The sequence below is a fragment of the Cebus imitator genome, unplaced genomic scaffold, assembly GCF_001604975.1.
Source record: "Cebus imitator isolate Cc_AM_T3 unplaced genomic scaffold, Cebus_imitator-1.0 Scaffold103, whole genome shotgun sequence".
In the NCBI taxonomy this organism is placed as follows: domain Eukaryota; kingdom Metazoa; phylum Chordata; class Mammalia; order Primates; family Cebidae; genus Cebus; species Cebus imitator.
Genome location: NW_016107418.1, coordinates 2,187,682 through 2,209,817, shown reverse-complemented (window position 1 = coordinate 2,209,817; position 22,136 = coordinate 2,187,682). Strand labels below are relative to the sequence as shown.

General features: G+C 43.1%; 1 protein-coding gene across 2 annotated transcripts in view; it reads left to right on the top strand.

Moving 5' to 3' along the window:
• The first annotated feature begins 990 nt into the window (after positions 1-990).
• The window catches only part of MTUS2 (microtubule associated scaffold protein 2), a 467,424-nt gene continuing 446,278 nt past the window's right edge, over positions 991-22,136 (top strand). For both annotated transcript variants that reach the window (XM_037741682.1, XM_017537489.2), the window contains exons 1-2: positions 991-3,432; positions 10,273-10,513. In XM_037741682.1, the coding sequence (XP_037597610.1) occupies positions 1,198-3,432; positions 10,273-10,513 (2,476 nt within the window). In that variant the 5' untranslated portion in view covers positions 991-1,197. The remainder of the gene's footprint in view (positions 3,433-10,272; positions 10,514-22,136) is intronic.

The window sequence follows — 22,136 nt, the reverse complement described above, 5'->3', positions numbered from 1 at the left end:
TGCATACACGTGTTTTTCTTGGTTGAATCATTTGAGAATGATTACAGAAATTGTGACATACTACCCCTGGATTCTAAAGTATGTATATTTCAAGAACAAAAATAATCTCTGGCATAATTATAGCACAATTACACACCCAAGAAAATTAGTTATGAACTACCTATATTTTATATACAGTTCATATTCAAATCTCTAATTGTCCTAATAATATTCTTTGCTAACATATTTTGAAGATCCAGGCTCCACTGACATTTTTGGGGACCAGTTAGACCAGTTATTTTGTAATACATACCTCAATTTAAATTTGCCTGATTATTTTCTCAGGAGTAAATTTTGGTTGAACATTAACTGCTGTGTAGGTGATGTGGGGCCCTGAGAACTAATATCAGGAGTCTGTAATGTCAGTTTCATTACTAGTGATGTTAAATTTGATCATGTGATTAATGTGTCTACCAGATCTCTCCATCGTAAAGATAAAATTTTCTTTTTGTAAGAAATAAAGTAGTCTGGGAGAAGATACTTTAAGCATCTATAAATATCTTGCTTCCCAACAATCTTTTATCCAACGTTTGTATCTTTGGCATCCCTTGTGCATGATAATTATTAATTTAGTGATTACAAAATAGTGATTTTTCAAATTCTGTAATTTTTTTCTACATTTGTTGATACTCTTCTGTAAAGAAGAGCCTTTACTTCTCCCATACCCTTTTCAATCAGTATCAGTCTAGACTTGTGGATGTTTAAAATCTAGATTTAAGATTTCACATGCATTTATAATCCATTTCTAATGTTAAACATTTTGATGTTTAATTTTTGTCTGTATTTAGCCAGCAGGAGCCCCAATCAGAAAGGTTTTTGAGAAAACTATTGAGTGAATGAAATGATAACATAGAAGTGATGAATAAATCTGTGTTTACCACTTTTTTTTTCTCCTGAGATGTTCTATTTGTCAATCTAATGTGACTATATTTTTATTTCTCTCCAGGTCTCACGGACTAATTGGCTCTCATTCAGCAGGAACCTAGCAGATAAGTCTTCCTGCTATATATCAAGACAATGCTTGGTTTTCAAGCTGTTCTGAGAATGATCAAAGCAGTGTTGCAATGTGACATTGTCAGGGGAGGACCAGCAGCTTGAGAATTTCCTATTAATCCAATTGCAGCTTGAAGGCAGCCCATTTCCATTAAGTAGGACTGCATGGCAAGCAGCCCCACCAAAGGGTTGACAATGAGCGTCCCAGTGGCTCCTAAGAAATCATGTTACACTCAGCTGCGGGACAACAGAAATGCAGCAGGAAATAATAATGAGAGTATCCTAAGTCTGGGAGATACGAATGCCAATCAAATCATGTTGGAGGTCAGATCCTCTCATGATGAGTCCAAGACATGTGGCCTGGAAGATGAAACTGGAAATACAAATTCCAGTGAGCCAGAAAACCGTGCCCATTTCCATAAGGAATGTCACCAATTTCAGGGCTTTGGGAAGGGATCTCAGACTGGCTCCACCAGTCTGAAAGATTTTAGACTTTCTTCAGCTATTCAGAGGGAACTCAATGAAGAAAACACAATGGAGAGAGGCACAGATAGCCTGCAGACCCCGCGGAGTATTCAGGGACCAAGTCTGTTGAGTTGGAGGAATGTGATGGGTGACGCCAGTCTAGACGTTTTGGCTAAACGGGATGCTGACATTCCCCGGCATGTTCCCAAGGATAAATTGGCAAAAACCCTCGACAATGAGGAACTGAGGAGGCATTCTTTGGAAAGAGCAAGCAGCTCTGCATCTGCAGTCGGGAGCCTGACTCTGCAGCATCCGCAGCCTGCACCCCTGGACTCCCTGGAAGCACGGGGTCAGGTGCCTAGGGGTGGGGAGGGGCCACAGAAGACGTTGCCAGACCACGCTCGCCTGGCAGCTTTCCCTCCAACTGACAGTACCTCAGAGGGAAAGAGTGTGCGTCATCTTAAACCATCTACCTCAGAAACCAAGAAGAGCGTCCCCTCAGAGACCCAGACAGTGGGGGTACATGTACTGCATGTGTGCAGTGAGCACACATCACGTTCCGCCCATCCAGACCCTGCCCTGAATTTGACTTTGGCATCGAAGGAAATCCCAAGTAAGCCAGAAGCACAATTGGGTCAGGAAAAGGGAGAGGCTAAGCTGGAGCTGAAATATGTTCCACCCAGGAGGATTGAACAGGAGGGAAAGGCAGCCCAGGAAGGGTATCTGGGATGTCACAAGGAAGAGAATCTGTCAGTCTTGGAGGGAAAGGAGCCGTGTGGGGAAGCACACCCAGAAACCACCGATGCACTTGCCCGTCTGCCCAACAGTGACCTCCACCACCTTGGGGCGGGGAGAGGCAACTGTGAAGAGAAGAGAGAAATCAACCCAGTGGAGCCGGATTCTCTCCACAGCACCCCCAAACAGGGCTCTGCTTCCTTAGGTGGGGCCGATAATCAGCCCACTGGCAAAATTTCACCATGTGCAGGTGGGAAGTTGGGTGAAAGGACATCTAGCAACTTTTCACCAGGTGACAGTCATGTGGCTTTTATTCCTAATCATCAGACTGGCAGCAAGCCCTCAGATGTCAGCGAGGAGGAAAGGCTGCTGGGCAGTGGGAACGAGGACAGTGTTACGGTTTTGGCATTCAGTCCTTCTGTTGGAGAGAGCAAGACGGAGGTGCCTGAGCCCCTGGATCCTCCAAGTGGCAGCTCAGAGGCACGGGAAAGCAAAGAGATCACCACATCTGGTGCTGAAAACAGGAACCTTCCAGAGAATGCAGCTAAGACTGAAAGCACCTCAGCAAGAGCAGATTCAGTTCTCAATATTGCAGCACCCCTCCACCCAGAGACAACTGTGAACATGATCCACCAGCCTACAACACCCAGTAGCAGTTTTCAGGATGTTCGCGTGTTTGGTATGGACGCGGGGTCCCCCTTGGTGCTCCCACCCCCTACTGACAGTGCACGCTTGTTGAACACATCCCCCAAAGTGCCTGACAAGAACACCTGCCCCAGTGGGATCCCCAAGCCTGTCTTCACACATTCCAAGGACACAGTTTCCTTGCAGGAGGGAATGGAGAACCATCAGGTAGAAAAAACAGAGGAGAGGACAGAAACCAAGCCCATCATTATGCCCAAGCCCAAGCATGTGAGGCCCAAGATCATCACCTACATCAGGAGGAATCCCCAGGCCCTGGGCCAGGTGGACGCCTCGCTGGTTCCCGTGGGGCTTCCATATGCCCCGCCCACATGTACCATGCCTCTTCCCCATGAGGAGAAGGCGGCAAGTGGTGACCTGAAGCCATCTGCCAACATCTATGAGAAATTCAAGCCAGACCTGCAGAAGCCAAGGGTCTTCAGTTCTGGATTGATGGTGTCTGGGATCAAGCCCCCAGGACATCCTTTCAGCCAAATGAGTGAAAAGTTTTTGCAGGAGGTAAGAGAATGTCGTTGTGATAATGGCCTATAAGTTGACTGTTCTAAAACGTGTGATGTATTTTCAATAAGTTGTGAAAGTAAAACGTCCTCTTTAAGCGAGTTGCAGATTTTCATGGATACACTTGTGGAGAAATGGAGCTTTTGACTAGAGGAGATTGTCTCAAGAAATGGCCATTTTAACTAGAAGAGTCTGATTATCTTAATAAAATATACCCAATATTGAGGGAGATCCGTTTAAATTTCACATGCAATAATTCATATGAAATTAGATGGATATGCATTAAATAGGTTTCCATGTTTAAATAAGGGAATATAATATAAGCCAGGTGAAAGGAAGAAAGAATGCAAAATTAGTATATTCTTCAAGTGGATCAGACTCATTTTTCAAAGGGGAGTATTTTCTACCTGGGAGTATCTGTTATTCATACATGTGAAGAACAGTGAATGAGCAGAAAATAGTTACAAGTTAGGCATGGACTCTTTCTTTAAAGTAAAAATAATAATTACAACTAACATTTAATTGAGGGCCAGCTCTGCTTTGGGCTCATATAATACAGCATTTGGTCTCTGTTAATCCTCACTAATCCTTGCAGTAATTCCCTGAGGGTTGGTATTGCAGTTTTTATCACCGTATAGATGCAGAAACAGAGAGCTTTAAGTCACCCACCATGAAGGAAGGAGAGCCCTGAGAGTCTCACTCAGGCCTTGCAATTTCAGACTGCATTGTGCTGTCCTTTTGAGTACTGGGGAGCTCTGGTGAGTCATCCTTTGAGACCTTATAACTAAGACTTGTCTCCTGAAGCAATCTCTTCGTGGCAGTCAGTGATCTGTTAAAACTAAGGCAGGGGCCAGGCCCGATAGCTCACACCTATAATCCCAGCACTTTGGGAAGCTGAGGTGGGTGGATCATGAGGTCAAGAGATCGAGACCACCGTGGCCGACATGGTAAAACCCCATCTCTACTAAAATCACAAAAATCATCTGGGCGTGGTGGTATGTGCCTGTAGTACCAGCTACTCGGGAGGCTGAGGCAGGAGAATCACTTGAACCTGGGAGGTAGAGGTTTCAGTGAGTCAAGATTGCGCCACTGCACTCCAGCCTGGTGACAGAGCAAGACTCCATCTCAAAGAAAAAAAAAAAAGTAAGGCAGGATGAGATCATCCTGTCTAACATCCTCCAGGGCTGCCCAGGTTGTTGGGAACACAAGCTGGAGTAGGATGGCTGAGCCTTTAGGATGTGCTCACTGGGGCTCTGTCAGCTACCCCCACCCCACTTCCATTTTCCCTTTCTCACTCTGCTGCTTTAGGACCTTTGCACCTCCTTCTGTTTGGAATGTTCTCCCAGTTTTGCAGATGGCTCTCTCCCTCAGGTTTTTTTTTTTTTTTTCTCTCTGAGTCTCGCTCTGTTGCCAGGCTGGAGTGTAATGGCGCGACTTCGGCTCACTGCAACCTCCGCCTCCCTAATTCAAGCGATTCTCTTGCTCAGCCTCCTGAGTAGCTGGGGTTACAGGTGCCTGCCACCATGCCCCGCTAATTTTTGTATTTTTAGTAGATACGGGGTTTCACCATGTTGGCCAGGATGGTCTCAATCTCTTGACCTCGTGGTCTGCCCACCTCAGCCTCCCAAAGTGCTGGGATTACCGGCATGAGCCACCATGCTTGGCCCTCTCCCTCGCCTGTTTTAGGTCTGTACTCCAATGATACCTCCTTGGGAAAGCCACCCATCTTCCTTCTGAATCCCCTTTCTCTGGTTTATTTCTTCCTAGGACCTACCTCCACCTGCCATAAACACTTTTTTAGTTTTTCTGCATTGACTAGAATGTAAACTCCACGAGGGAAGGGATTGTTTTCAATATTTTGTTCCCTGTTGTGTTCCCAGAGTTTAGAATGCTGCTTGTTATAAGTATGTGCTCAAAAAATGTTGAATGATAAGTAAATCATGAACTCCATATGTGTTGGAACCAAACAGAAGTGTACCAAGGGTTTCTAGAGATAGGGTGATTGAGTGCAAAGTTGGACTCAAGCTTGGTTAGATGTATTGACATATTTAAGAATGTATCAGTCACAGCAGAAATTGTCAGATCTAGCACTGAATCCATTCTTGGCAGCAGACATTGACCTGGACAATCACTGACTAGGTGCCCCAACAAGCCAACCAGCTGTGCTGCCTTGCGGCAGGTCCTTAGCAACCAAATCACATAGCTTGCTCCCTGTGTTCTGACCCTGCGCCTGTCACCAGGCCTCTGACTGTAACTGGCTTCCTACCTGACGTTTCTAGAGAGAGGATTCTGACTGGAGAGTTCAGGGGTCCAGTCAGCTTGGCAGGGGTTTGTCTTGCTGTGTGGGGCTGCATGGCCTCTTGTTGAGGAGTGGCTTCTTACCCTGTGCCCTGCAATGAGAGCATGTTTTGGCCAGAGGACGCTTGAGTCTGGCTTTAGGCAGTGGTCACCCATTAAAAGTGAACAAATTGCCCTTCTGGTTTTATCCATCAGTCTCTGAGTTTGGTTACAGTGAGTCATTCTCAAATTTCTAAATACTCATCCACTTGGGCCTCTGAGGCGCAGGGTCAGGCTCTGAAGCTGTGCTCTTCTATAAGGCAGGGAATCACTGGAGAGGTCCCATAAAGAGACCTGCCTTATTCTATTTGTGTCGCTATGAAAGAATACTTGAGACTGGGTAAATTATAAGGAAAAGAGGTTTATTTGGCTCATGGTTCTATAGACTGGACATGAAGCATGGTACCACCATCTGCCTATGGTGAGGCCACAGACTGCTTCCACTTATGGGGAAAGGGAAAAGGGAACCACGTGTGCATTTATCACGTGATAAGGGACGAGCAAGAGGGGAGTGGGGGAGGTGCCAGGCCTCTCTTTTATGACCAGCTCTCACAGGAACTAATAAAGCAAGAACTTGCTCATTACCAAAAGGAAGGCACCAAGCCATTCATGAGGGGTCTGCTCTCACGGCCTACACACCTTCCCCCAGACCCCACCTCCAACACTGGAGATCACATTTCAACAGAAGAGTTGGCAGACACAAGCGAACCATATCCAAACCATAGCGAGACCCTAGAGTTCTTCCCTATAAAAACATACTCATGAGGGAAACTTGATTTGGATTTGTAGGCCAAAACCCCCCATTGTATTTCTTTCTTTGTGGTCTTCTGTATTTTTTCTGTGTATTTCTTTTCTGTGTTGTTTCTGCTTCCTCCAGGAATAGTTTCTATATTATATGCATATTTTCCCCAAACTGTTTTCTCTACTTCATTATCTAGACACCTCCTCAACACTCAAGGAAATGGGATTGTATGGACATTGTGTGGCTTTGGCGGTTCTGAGGGGTTCACAGAGACCCCACTGGTGTGTAGAGAGCATCGTAGCCTCACGCCTTGAACATCCCGAAGTCGTCTTCAAAGAATTTATTTGTTGTTGTGCCTCCACTTTACAAGTTTGTTTGAAATTTCAGTTTCCCTCTTTGTATCTGGGGACCCACTTTCTGCCATAATCAGAGCATCTGAGAGACCCAAGCCTGTTTTCAGGCTGCAGGAATGATACCCAGGCGTTGTGCTGGGCCCATTTCTATGGTAACCTTCTTTACTCAAAAGTAGGGAACAGGCTGGTCCTTGGCTACCTGCTATAGCTATGACATGATATAACCCAGCAAGTCCCCTCTTGTGTTTGAGCTCAGTGCAGGGAGATAAAAAAGCTGCCTTCTTCTGCCAGTGTGCCCCAAGCTCATCATGGTGTGGCTTCAGTCTGGTCTCTTGGAAAAGAACACATTTTTGATAGTGTGTTGCAATAGAAGTATTTTTCAGTTATAGAAGCCTGATTTTTAAAAAATAAAACAAGAACCTCTTAAAAATCAAAACCCAAACCAGCTTCAGACCCTTCCATCATTATAAACAGACCCCTGCTGGTTAGATAGCATGGGTGGAAGTGGAGAAATCAAGAGTAAGCACTCTTCTGAGAGAGAAACTCTTTTCCCAGTTGGCAGGAACAGCACAGGCATTTAAAACTTACAAAAGTGGTTTCTAAGATCACCTGGGATCTAGTTATGTCCAGGTATTAAATATGTTCACCTAAACAGGTGCCCTCTGCCACTGGCTCTCCCTCCAACAACTTGGGATCCATTTTTGTTTTTGGTAAAGGGAGGTGGGCAGAAGGGGGCAGGGCTGAGAGGATGGAGTGAGGTGATGTGCATGCAGTATGCAGATGTGTGATCCAGGGCTGCTGTCCCTCCTCACGTCTGCTGCCACTTGTCTCTGAGCGGCACTGCATCAATCAGGGTTCCCGAGACAAATAGAACTAATGTGTGGTGTGTCCATGTGTACACGAGTTTATATACGTCTATACTTACGTCTCTCTATTATGTATATAAAATGTATATATTGAAATATGTAATATATATTGACAGATATAAATATAGATGCATAGAGAGGTTACATCACATAATTATATAGATATATATCTATGAGTGTAGATAGATAGATTGATTGATTTTAAGAAACCGGTTCATTGATTGTAGAGGCTGGCAACTCAAAATCTGCAGGGCAGGACAGCAGTCTGGAGACTTAGGGTCGAGTTGGTGCTGCAGCTTGGGTCCGAAGGCGATCTACTGGCAGAATCCCCTCTTCTTTAGGAGGAGTTAGTCTGTTTTATTAAAGCCTGTAACTGATTAGATGAGGCTCACCTGCATGCTGAAGGGTCTGCTGCTTTATTCAAGGTCTACTGATTTAAATGTTAATCTAATCTAAGAATTACTTTCATGGCAGCATCTAGAATGCTTGACCAAATATTTGGGTATTGCAACCCGACCACGTTGAAACATAAAATTAACCATCCCAGACACCCTTCCCCCACTACCATCCCAGTGGCTTTTTAGCAAAGCCTCCACCTGTACCCTCTGTCTCCATGGCACACTATCCCAGTGAGAACAGGACAGGGTAAATAGGAAGAGGGACAGTCTGGTAAGAATGTATTTGTATGCCTTGACTTGACGAGTTTGTTTGAAACCATAGGATTCTTTTGTTTGCTTTCAAAGTGAGTTTTCTAAAAACCCTCCATTGGGAAGGAGGGAGAGAAATAGCAATGTTTGGGGTTGATCTCTATATGTTTGTGACAGTGCAGTGTCACCTGCTGTATTCTGTCAGTAAAGATGAAGGAAAAGAGTGTGAAGCTTTTTCTAGATTTCCTTGTTTAATTGAAAATGCACAGACTAGGCATCAAAGGCATAGCTCTCCCACATTACAAGAATTTGTGATCTCACCAGAAATAAATTACCCAACAAATGATAGGCATTGAAGTTACTTGAAGATCATTGCTGAGTGAGAGTGTGGGGAATTTTAATCCGTAAAAACTGTTCATTTTCAAAGCACGGAGTAACTACTAAGATCAGAATATTGCAATTCTAAAACCTGACAGATGTAGTTAGGAAATGATACTAATTTCTTCATTAGAGCACCTGCTCAACGCAATGTGCAATGGCACCCAAAATTTAGAAACTAAGATAAAAAAAGGATATATATGAGAAAAACCAGAGATTGATAGTATAAGTAGAGAATGGTAAAAAATTTATCAGAGTGCAGATGTAGAATGTTCTTTCATGGGAATATAATTTGCTGTAGCCGAGTACAATCCATCTACTATCACAATCATGCATATTTTAAAGTGTGATTATGATAAAACTTTAAAGGCTTAATCTTTTGTTTCTATAATGTCAGTTTGAAGGAGAACTTTCTATCTAGTTCAGCATTAAATGAGTATCAATTTAAGGGTTTATCTCTTCAATAGCTTGGATCAAAGCTTTCATAGCCCCTATTAAAGAATATTGTTAAATGCTTATGATTCCATAAAATGTGCTGTGATTTAGAGCAGAGTTAATTAACAGATATATCTTTTCATACACAGCCTTTAGCACTATTTTTTTTATTGTAACTTAAAGGAAATATTTAATTCTCTTTTTTTATGTTTAATGTGAAAAACACTGATAATATGAACAGACTTAGTGAGTACAGAATTGCATATATAAGAGGTACTACTCACAGGTTGTAATCTAGGCCAAACCGCTAGCTACAGGAGGAAGTGCAGTAATGTTATGTTATTATTACACTTAGGAAAGAATGGAAACAGGATTCTTTAATGATATGTATTGACTTTAGCTACGTGCTCGACATTGTTTTTGGTGCTGTGAAGTCAGCAGTTCACAAGATTGTGCCTTAGAACTTCCATTCTGATGAAACTTACTCAAAACTTCCTGGGAGCATCACTTCACTAGGGCAGACAATGTAAATGCACAATACAGGTCTGAAGACACATTTTTCATTAACTTCTCTATTTTTCTGAATAACATTTCCTCCCTTACTAACAATGTAATTTTTACTTCCTAAGTAGCCCAGTAAAGACCTAATATAAATTGACACAGTTTATCTAGTCAGTCTAAGACTAGATTATCATACAAATTATGGCATTCTTCCCCACAGGTATAATAAAACTTTCGTAATTTTATGAACGTTTGCTAAATGCTGTCTTTCCTTATTGGCATTTATAGCTTGGCTACTCATGCAGATTCCAGTGATTTTATAACAAAGCAATTTAAAACAATCTTATCCAGTGAGTTCTTTTTAACCCCAGTGAACTGTAAATTCATAGTGTAGTAGAACTGGAAGAGACCTGAGAGATCATCCAGGTGTGTTGTCAATCAGGATATGAAGACACCGTGGCCCATCAAGCTGCTCAGTGGGACCAGAGTGGTCACTGGTTCAGCCTTGGTCTCCCGGTCCGGTTTAGAACTCACGCTATGATGTGAAGGTCTCTGACTGAGTTTTTGTTCATTTACCACAGGTTACAGACCACCCTGGAAAAGAAGAGTTTTGCTCTCCAACCTATGCTCATTATGAAGTCCCTCCGACTTTCTATCGGTCAGCCATGCTCCTTAAGCCCCAGCTAGGATTGGGTGCAATGTCCCGTTTACCATCTGCAAAGAGCAGGATTCTGATTGCAAGTCAGAGGTCTCCAGCAAGCACCATCCACCCACCAGGACCCATAACAACAGCCGCCAGTCTCTATAATTCCGACCCTTCAGGTAACCGATCCAACAACTTCTGCCTTTTCTTGCTGTACATTTAGATAGTCATCATGTAAGATGGTGATAATTGTTTAAAATATGAATGCCTTTCACCCTTTAAGGAGAGCTTTTTTCTATTCTTCCATCTGTCTGTAGATACAGACATTTGTGAAACTCATCCTGTGTGCAGCTGCCATCCTTCATGTCACCTGTAAACTGATGGCCCTTGTTATGACCGTCAAGGTTCTCATAGTTTCTTATTTCTCTAATACTGCCTATAAAACAAGGCTCAGAAGTGGTTTTCTCTCAAGGGCCAGAGAGTAAATATTTTGGAGGATATGGGTCCTAAAGGGTCAATGTCATAACCGTTTAGGGCCCTGGACTGTGATGATGAGACAGAGAGAAGGTAGAGCCAAGAGAAGTTCCCGACTCACTAGTCATGGGCTGCAAGAGAAAAAGCCTTGGAAGAGGATCCCAGGGTTTTTGGCGTGAGTACCTAGAAGAATGGAGTTACCACATAGAGAGGTGGGGAGAAGTGTGTTTAGAAAAACAGGTAAGAGCCGGGCGTGGTGGCTCACGCCTGTAATCCCAACACTTTCGGAGGCTGAGGCGGGCAGATCCTGAGGTCAAGAGTTTGAGACCAGCCTGGCCAACAGTGGGAAACCCTGGCTTTACTAAAAACACAAAAACCTAGCCAAGTGTGGTGTCAGACAACTGTAATCTCAGCTACTTGGGCGGCTGAAGTGACAGAATCGCTTGAACCCAGGAGGTGGAGGTTGCGGTGAGCCGAGATCCCGCCACTGCACTCCCGTCTGGGTGACAGTACAATACTCCATCTCTCTCTTTCTCTCTCCATATATATTTTTGCATAAACCAAAGTCACAAAAATTGTTCCTTTTTCTTAAAGACATACATTTGTAGGTTTGCGTTAATTTTTGTATATAGTGTGAGGTGTGGCTTAAATTTTTCCTTCTTTTCTTGCTTAAGGATATGCAACTGATTTCTATTATTTTTTTAAATAATAAAGACACTATTATTTAAAAGAAGAAATATTTACTATGCAAACTGGGAAAATGGAAGATACGGCTGCCTCCTGTTCCAGGGAGAAGGCAGAAATGGGTGGGCAGGGGAAAGGGAAGGGTTTTGAGAGCAACAAGGTCTCTTCAGTGGGGGCTCCGCAGGCTAAGGAGAGGCAGGGCTGGGGCTGGCAGAGTGATCAGCTGAAGCGGTGGGCAGTGACCTGGTGGGCTCAGTGGCTCCTGTGGGGGTGAAACGGGTCAGTAGGGTGAAGGAGTCTGGAGGCTCAGGAGAAGAGCCCTGACTCTGAGCCGGGCTGCAGTCTGGGTATGCTCAGAGGTGCATGGTCCCCACCCCGGGGCGGCTCCCTTTGTGGGGTAGGAAGGCCCAAGACACGGAGACATTGCTGCACCTGCTCCTAGAGCTCCCGCGGTGGCCGCTGCGACTGGGCTCTGGACGGAGTACTTCCTGCAGTGGGACGGGCGGCGGGCTATGGGAAGGCTGAGTCTCCCCGAAGACACTGCTGCGGGAGAGCGGAGGCTTCTCAGCGGCCCAGGCCTGGGCACAAAGGTGGGGACCTCTCCATGTCTCCTGACGGGCTTGAAGGCAGAAGGCCTGGGTTCCGGGCTCTGCTTCCTCCCCTTGGTGTCCTTGGCCTCAAACCAGAGTGGCTCGGTGAATTTCCTTTTTCCCTTGTTGCACTGGCTGAGGGCCTTGAGCACGGTCTCCCTGGCACAGGGATCTGGGCGCTCCGGGGCAGGCGAGGCTTGTCGAGGCTCCCCTCTGTGCTCCGGCGGGGCGATTTTCACTGTCACCAGGCTGCGGATGGGCCGCGGGTGCCGGGCATGCAGACGCCACTGCTTCATGTAGGCCAGGCGAGCCTCGGAAGAGTCCGGCCCAGTGAAGCTCAGGAGCGGTGGCCTGTTGGGAAAGCACCTCGGGATGTGAGCATGGTCCCAGCCTGGAGGAGCCTTGGGGAGGGGCCGGGTGCGGACCCAGCGCGGCCTTTGGACATAGACGACTTTGCAGCGGTCCTGGACCTGGGAGCGGAGGACGGGTCCGGAGCTCAGGGTCCGGGGCTTTTGGTCTCCGGGCGGCAGCCTGGCCTGGGGCCAGCCCAGGAACCAGCTCAGATAGCTGCCCATGACAGCAGTGTAGCGGTCGGGACCTTTCCTTAGAAATTCGGCTTCCAGAAGTTTCCGGTCTGCGGCCGGTGCCAAGTGTGCAGAACTTGGTGACTGTGACCGTTGGCCTCAAGACGCCAGGAAGCGCACAAAGCATCACGTGCTGGTACCCGCTGGCCATAGGGTCCCGCACGGGCTAGGCAGGGGCCTTGAGGTCTCGGGGATGTCACGGGGCGCAGCTGCAGGGGGTAGGGCAGCACCCAGACGACCTGGGGGACCAGGAAATCTCAAGCCTTTATCCTTCCCACTGATGGTGTCAGTCCCTTGGCTCTGGGCAGAGGAGCCTAGCAGCTGCCTCTACTTTTGTGCCTGAGTTTTAAAGGTAGAGGGTAGAGGCCGGACCGGTGGCTCACACCTGTAATCCCAGCAGTTTGGGAGGCTAAGACACGGGGATCACGAGGTCAGGAGATCGAGACCATCTTGTCTTAGGCGGTGAAACCTCATCTCTACTAAAAATACAAACAATTAGCCGGACATGGTGGCACGTGCATGTAGTTTCAGCTGCTAGGGAGCCTGAGGCAGGAGAATCACTTGAACCCGGGAGGCGTAGGTTATAGTGAGCCGAGATCGCTCCACTGAACTCCAGACTGGGCAACAAAGCCAGACTCCATATCAAAAAAAAAAAAAAAAAGTAAAAGAATTTCTGCTAGGTCCTGAAAACTACCCATACCTGTTGACAGAAGGCTGCTCTCTTCGATCAGTGTGAAGATGAACACTGATTGGAAACTCTTTCAAGGAAAAATAAATAATTTACTCATACCAGTAAAGGTGATGTGTGTTTCATTCTTCTAGGATGGACATTAATGTCACAATTTTGCTCTTAAGAAAGTGGAGTCTTTAGGTTTTGTTTTAGTACATGGAATGTTTATTTCGTGTGGATTTCCTATAATTTTCAGCCTTTGTACATCCATGAATAGATGTCTGTCTCTCAACACTAATGTCATTTCTCTCTTTTCACTTTTGTTTATTTAAAATTATTGAGGAAGTTTTTTGGGAAAAGGGGATATTTGGTTACATGTATAAGTTCTTTAGTGGGTGATTTCTGTGGCTTTAGTACACTCATTACCCAAGCAGTGTACACTGCCCCCAATGTGTAGTCTTTCCTCCCTCACTCACCTCCCACCCATTCCCCAAGTCCCCAAAGTCCACTGTATCATTCTTATCCCTTTGCATCCTCATAGCTTAGCTCCCACTTAGTGGGACTATACGATGATTAGTTTTCCTTTCCTGAGTTACTTCACTTAGAATAATGGTCTCCAGCTTCATCCAGGTTGCTCCGAATGCCATTATTTCATTCCTTTTTAATGCTAGTTGGTATTTCGTAGTACATTTGTACCACACTTTTTTAATCCACTCATTAATTGATGAGTATTTGGGCTGATTCCATATTTTTGCAATTGTGAATTCTGCTGCTATAAACATGCCTGTGCAATTTGTATAATGACTTCTTTTCCTCTGGGTAGCTACCCAGTGGTGGGATTGCTGGATCAAATGGTAGTTCTACTTTTAGTTTCGTTTCGTTTCGTTTCGTTTTTGTTTTTGAGATGGAGTCTTGCTTTGTCGCCTAGGCTGAAGTGAAGTGGCGCGATCTCGACTCACTGCAACCTCTGCCTCCCGGGTTCAAGGGAATCTCCTGTCTCAGCCTCCCGAGTAGCTGAGATTACCGATGTGTGCCTCCACACCCAGCTAATTTTTTGTGTTTTTAGTAGAGATGGGGTTTCACCATGTTGTCCAGGCTGGTCTTGAACTCTTGATCTCGTGATCCACCCGCCTCTGCCTTTCAAAGTGCTGGGATTACAGGTGTATGCCACCTCAACTGGCTGTCCTTTTAGTTCTTTAAGGAGTCACCACACTGTTTTCGATAGTGGTTTGTATTTGTTTACATTCCCACCGGCAGTATGCAAATGTTCGCTTTTCACCACATCCACACCAACATTTATTTTTTATTTAATTATTTGATTATGGCCACTTATGCAGGAGTAAGGTGGTGTCGCATTGTATTTTCGATTTGCATCTCCCTGCTATTTAGGGGTGATGAACATTTTTGCATATGCTTGTTGGCTGTTTGTGTATTTGAGAATTGAGAATAGCCCATTTTTGGATTGGATTATTTGTTCTTTTCTTGCTGATTTGAGTTCCTTGTTGATTCCGGAATTAGTCCTTTGTCAGATGCATAGTTTGTGAAGGGTTTCTCCTGCTCTGTGGGTTGTCTGTTTACTCTGCTGATTATTGCTTTTACTGCACAGAAACTTTTTAGTTTAATTAAGTCCAAGCCATTTATCTCTGTTTTTATTGCATTTGCTTTTGGGTTTGTGGTCCTAAAATCCTTGCCTAAGCCAATGTCTGGAAGGGCTTTTTGATGTTATTTTCTATAATTTTTATGGTTTCAGGTCTTAGATTTAAGTCTTTGATCCATCTTGAGTTGATTTTTATATAATGTGATAGATGAGGATCCAGTTTCATTCTTCTGCATGTGACTTGCCAATTATCCCACCACCATTTGTTTAATAGGGCGTCCTTTCTCCACTTTATATTTTTGTTTGCATTGTTGAAGATGCATTGGCTGTAGGTATTTGGCTTTATTTTTGGGTTCTCTATTCTGTTCCATTGGTCTATGAGCCTATTTTCATACCAGTACCATGCTGTTTTGGTGACTATAGCCTTATAGTATAGTTTGAAGTCAGGTAATGTGATGCCTTCAGATTTATTCTTTTTGCTTAGCCTCGCTTTGGTTTTGCAGACTCTTTTTTCTTTTGGTTCGATATGAATTTTAGAATTGTTTTTTTCTGGTATGTGAAGAATGATGGTGGTATTTTAATGGCAATTGCATTGAATTCTAGACTGCTTTTGGCAGTGTAGTCATTTTCACAATATTGATTCTGCCTGTCCATAAGCGGCATGTGTTTCCATTTGTTTGTGTCACCTATGATGTTTTTTGGCAATGTTTTGTTTTCTTTGTAGAGGTCTTTCACCTCCTCGGTTAGGTGCAATATACTAAGTGTGTTTTGGTTGTTTGTTTTGTAGTTATTATGAAAGGAGTTAAGTTCTTCATTTGATTCTCAGCTTGGTTGCTGTTGGTGTATACCAGTGCTACTGATTTGTGTACATTGATTTTGTATCCTGAAACTTTGCTGGATTTATTTATCGGTTCTGGGAACTTTTAGCATTAGGCTTTAGGGTTATCTAAGTGTACCCTTATATCATTGGTGAACAGCGGTGGTTTGATTTCCTCTTTAGTGATTTGGATGCCCTTTATTTCTCTCTCTTGTCCGATTGCTCTGGCTAGGACTTCCAATACTACGTTGAATAGAACTGGTGAAAGTGGGCATACTTGGCTTGTTCCAATTCTCAGAGGGAATACTTTTGGCTTTCCCCCATTCAGTATAATGTTGGCTGTGGGATTGTCTGTCATAGATGGCTTTTATTATCTTAAAAGGTCCTTTCTATGCTGATTTTGCTGAGGGTTGTAATCATAAAAGGATGCTGGATTTTGTCAAATGATTTTTCTGTCTATTGAGATGAACATGTTCTTTTTAATTCTGTTTATGTCATATATCACATTTATTGATTTGCACATGTTAAACCATCCCTTCATCCCTAGTATGAAACCCACTTGATCATCGTGTATTGTGTTTTATGTATGCTGTTGGATTCCATTAGCTGGTATTTAGTTGAGGATTTTTGCATCTATGTTCATCAGGGATATTGGTCGGTAATTTTCTTTTTTCGTTATGTTCTTTCCTGGTTTTAGTATTAGGTTAATACTGGCTTCATGGAATGATTTCGGGAGGATTCCCTCTTTCTCTGTCTTTTGAAATGGTGTCAATAGGATTGGTACCAATTCTTCTTTGAATGTCTCATAGAATTCAACTGTGAACTCATCTGGTCCTGGACTTTCCTTGTTGGCAATTTTTTTTATTACCATTTCAGTCTTGCTACTTATTACTGGTCTGTTTGGAGTTTCAATTTCTTCCTAGTTTAATCTGGGAAGGTTGTATATTTTCAGGAATTTATCTATCTCTTCTAGGTTTTCTACTCTATGCATGTAAAGGTGTTCATAGTAGCCTGGAATGATCTTTTGTATTTCTGTGGTATCAGTCATAATATCTCCTGTTTTGTTCCCAATGGAGTTTAATTGGATCTTCCCTCTTCTTTTCTCAGTCTCGCTAATGGCCTATAAATTTTGTTTATCTTTTCAAAGAACCAGCTTTTTGTTTTATTTATATTTTGTATTATTTTTGTCTCTCAATTTTGTTTAGTTCTGCTCTGATCTTTATTATTTCTTTTCTTCCACTGGCTTTGGGTTTGGTTTCTTCTTGTTTCTCTAGTTTCTTGAGATGTGACCTTAGATTGTCTATTTGTCCTCTTTCCAACTTTTTGATGCAGGCATTTAATGCTCTGATCTTTCTTTCCTCTTAGCTCTGCTTTTGCTGTATCTTGAAGGTTTGATAGGATATGTCACTATTATCATTCAGTTCAAAGAACTTTTTAATTTCCATCATGATTTCATTGTTGACCCAATGATCATTCAAGAGCAGGTTATTTAATTTCTATGTATTTGCATGGTTCTGAGGCCTTTTGGAGTTTCTTTCCAGTTTTATTCCACTGTGGTCTGAGAGAATACCTGATATAATTTCAATTTCCTGAAGTTTGTTGAGACTTCTTTTGTGGTCTATCATATGGTATATCTTAGAGAATGTTCCATGTGCTAATGAGTATATATTCTGCAGTTGTTGGGTAGAATGTTCTGTAAATATCTGTTAAGTCCATTTGCTCTAAGGTATAGTTTAAGTCCATTATTACTTTGTTGACTTTCTGTCCTGATTACCTATCTAGAGCTGTCAGTTGGGTACTGAAGTCTCCCACTATTATTGTGTTGCTATCTGTCTTGTTTTTTAGGTCTAGTAGAATTTTTTTATAAATTTGGGAGCTCCAGTGTTAGGTGTATATATATTTAGGACTGTGATATTTTCCTATTGGACTAGTCCTTTTATCATTATATATGTTCCTCTTTCTCTTTTTAAAGTTTTTTGCTTTAAAGTCTGTTTTGTCTGATATGACAATAGCTACTCCTGCTTACCTTGAGTGTCCATTTGCATGGATTATCTTTTCCACCCCTCCACCTTAACTTTATGTGAATCTGTATGTCTTGTAGGTAAGTCTCTTGAAGAGAGCAGATACCTCGTTGGTGAATTCTTATGCATTCTGGCATTCTCTTTCTTTTAAGTGGAACATTTAGGCCATTTACATTCAACTTCAATATTGAGATGTGAAGTACTGTTTTACTCATCATGCTGGGTGTTGCCTGAATATCTTTTTTTTTTTTTTTTTNTTTTTTTTTTTGCATTATGTTATTGTTTTATAGGTCCTGTGAAATTTTGCTTTAAGGGGGTTCTATTTTGGGTTCTATTTTGAGGATTTGTTTCAAGATTTACAACTCTTTTTAGCAGCTCTTGTAGTGCTGCCTTGATAGTGGTAAATTCTCTCAACATTTTGTTTATCTAAAAAAGATATTGTATATTTATTTCATTTATGAAGCTTAGTTTCACCGGATACAAAACTCTTGGCTGACAATTGTTTTGTTTAAGGAGGCTAAAGTACGACCCCAGTCCCTTCTGGCTTGTAGGGTTTCTACTGAGAAGCCTGCTGTTAATCTGATAGGTTTTCCTTTGTAAGTTGCTTGATACTTTTGCCTCACAGATTTTAAGATTCTTTCCTTTGTCTTCACTTTAGATGACTTGATGACTAGGTGTCTAGGCAATGATGTTTTTGAAATAAATTTCCTGGATGTTCTTTGAGCTTCTTGTATTTGGATATCTAGATCTCTAGCAAGGCCAGGAAAGTTTTTCTCAAATATGATTATTTCCTCAAATATGTTTTCCAAGCTTTCAGATTTCTTTTCTTTCTCAATTCCAAACTTCTTGGAGGCTTTGTTCATTTTTTAAAATTCTTTTCTCTTTGTCTTTGTTGGATTGTGTTAATTCAAAAGCCTGGTCTTTGAGCTCTGAAATTCTTTCTTCTGCTCGTTTGATTCTGTTGTTGACACTTGGCAGTGTATTTTGAGTTTCTCTAAGTGTGTCCTTCATTTTCAGAAGTGGTGATTGTTTTTATTTATGCTATTTCTCTGAAGATTTTTTTCTGTCTATGTTCTGTAACCTTTTTATTTTTATTTTTGTAAGTTGGTTTTGACTTTTCTCTGGTGTCTCTGTGTGTAGCTTAATACTCAAACTTCTGAATTATTTTTCTGGCAATTCACAGATTTCATCTTGGTTTGGCTTCATTGCTAGTGAGCTAGTGTGATCTTTTGGGGGTGTTGAAGAATCTTGTTTTGTCATATTACCAGAGTTGTTTTTCTGGTTCCTTCTTATTTGGGTAGCCTATGTCAGAAGGAAAACATAGAGCTCAAGGGCTGTTGTTCAGATTCATTTGTCCCATGGCATACTGCCTTGATGTAGTGTTCTCCTCCCTTCTCCTAGAGATGGAGCTTCCTGAGAGCCAAACTGTAGTGATTGTTATATTTTTTTCTGGATCTAGCCACCCAGCTGAGCTACCAGGCTCCAGGCTGGTACTGGGGAGTGTCTGCAATGTGTCCTGTGCTGTGATGTGTCTTCAGGTCTCTTAGCCATGGGTGCCTGCACCTGCTCCATTGGAGGCAGCAGGGGAGTGAAGTGGACTCTGAGAGTATCCTTGGTTGTAGTTTTGTTTAGTGCACTGGCTTAGTGTTGGTTGGCCTCCAGCCAGGAGGTGGCGCTTTTAAGAGAGCCTCAGCTGTAGTAGTGTAGGGAAGACAAGCTTTTTGTAACATCACCTGGATAAGTATTTGGTTTCTTAGGTGGTGAGCAAGGCCACAGAGCTCCCAAGAGATTATGTTCTTTTTCTTCAGCTACCAGGGCAGGTAGACAAAGACAGTCAGGTGGGGACAGGTTTAGGCATGTCTGAGCTCAGACTCTTCTTGTGTGGGACTTGCTGTGGCTGCTGTGAAGGATGAGGGTGTAGTTCTCAGGCCAGTGGAGTTATGTTCCCAGGGGGATTATGGCTACGTTTGCTGGGTCACACAGGTTGCCAGGGGATTGAAGGAAAACTGGGAGTGACAGGCCTTACCCAATTCCCACATAGCCAACAGGGCCAGTCTCACTCCCACCAGGTGCCCCCAACAGCATGAGAGGGACATGCCCCAGGCTACAAGCCTCCCTGCTGAGAAAGTAAGCAGGATTTCCAGGTTTCATGCCTCCCCACCTGCAGCAGCTTCTGTGCTCCTATCTGTACTCCCAGATCACCTCCTCCCCAGACTCTGTCCAGGAAACTTCACAAATTGTTTCAAAGTTCAGCTGGAAGTTTCCTTCTCCCTGTGATCATTCTCCAGTTCCACTGGCAGTCCTCCCCAGGAACCCTTGAGAGACAAAGTCAGAAATGGCTTCCCTGGGGTCTGAGAGGGTCCACAGGACTCTTCCCACCACTTCCTCTACCCCAATATTTTGCTTAGCTCTCTAAATTTGTCTTAGCTCCCAAGAAGGCCAAATCCTTCTTCCTTGATCTAGTTCTTCAGGTTCGCCAGTGAAGATGTGTGTTTCAGAGCAGACATCCCCCCTTTCACACTTTGGACACTTGTAGTTTCTCAGCTGTGTCATGGAGCCTGCAACAACGAGCTACCTCTTTCAAAGGGTCTGTGGATTCCCTCAGCTTTCCTGGTGTGTTCCTCAGTAGTTCTTGGAGCAAACGTTCACAGTGTGTCTCCACAAGCTGCGCTGTCCATCTGAGCAGGAGCTGCAAGTTAATTCGGCCTCCTGTCTGCCATTTTCCCTCACTTTCTGATTTCTATTCTGATTATTACTTTTCTTCTGCTTATACTGGGTTTAATTAGCTGATGTCATTAGTTGGAGGTCTTTCTTAAATTGTGTGTGTTTAGTACAATAAATTTCTCTGTCAGTGCTGCTTTAGTTACAGCCCACGAATTTTGACACATTGTGTTGTCATCTTCATTGAGTTCAAAATATTTTCAAATTTCCCTTTTTGATTTCTTCTTTTATCCATGATTATTTGGAAGTGTATTATTTAGTTTGCACATATTTGAGGACCTCTCAAGGATCTTTCTGTTATTGAGCTCTAATTAGTAATTCTGATGTGGTTGGAGAACATACTTTGGATGATTTAAAAAAAAAAGCCAAATCTGTATCTCTCTTGACAACACTGTTCTCTGACACCACATGTGTGGGATTTCCACCCCAAGCACTTCTCCACTTCTCTGTGGACACCAACTGAGTGTCCTACAATTCAATCCAAGTATAATGCTAATTACCCAGAGTTAGCACAGACTACACAGGTCAAGAGCTCAGTCTCACAAGACTGCCCCTCACTTTAGATGCCAACTACAAGTAGTAGGTGTGTATGTTACCCACACTTCTGACTTGGCTACAAATTACAGGTTCTCACAATCTTCTCCTTAAGTTGGACAATTTATTACAACAGCTCACAGAACTTGGGGGAACATTTTACTTCCAGTTACCAGTTTATTATAAAGGATATCATAAAGGATACAGATGAACAGATAGATGAAGAAGTACATAGAGTCAGGCCCAGTGGGGTCCCGAGTGCAGGAGCTTGTGTCCCCACAGAGAGGGGCTGTTCCTCGCAACAGAGAGGGGCTGCTTCTTGACACCTGGATGCATAACCCAGAAGCCCTCTGAATCGTATACTTGAGGAATTTTTATAAGGCTTCATCGCATAGGCATGGCTGATTATTAACTCAGTATCCAGCCGCTCTTCTTTCTCCCAGAGGAAGGAGAGAGAGGGAACTGAAAGTTCCAAGCTTCTAATCATGGCTTGGTCTTTCTGGTGACCAGCCCCTATCCCAAAACTATCCAGGAGCCACCAAGAGAGTCTCTCGTCAGAGCAAATGATGCTTCTGTTACCCAGGAAATTCCAAGGGATTTAGGAGCTTTGTGTCAGAAACTGGGATCAAAACCAAATATTAGAACAAAAGATTATTCTAGTACCCATATCATTCAGGAAATTAGAAGGATTTTAGGAGCTCTGTGTCAGAAATTGGGGGGCAGCGATCAAATATATATTTCTTATTATGTCACAGATGACTTGAATACTTTTAAATTTATCGAGCCTTGGTTTATGATGCGCAACAAGGTCTATCTTGGTAAACATCTCATGCACATGTAAAAACGGTGTCTACTCTGCTGTTTCTATGTGGAGTGTTCTACAAATGTCATAGGTCAAGTTGGTTGATAGCACTGTCAAGTATTTGACACCCTTACTGATTTTCTCTCTACATGTTCTATCAGTAGCTGAGAAGGGCTTCAAATCTCAGACTATAATTGTAGACTTGTCTGTTTTCTTTGTCAAATTTCTCAGCATTTCCTCCATTTATTCTGAAGCTCTATAAGGTATATAAAGTTTTAGTTTATCATTTCGATGAGTCAGCCACTTTA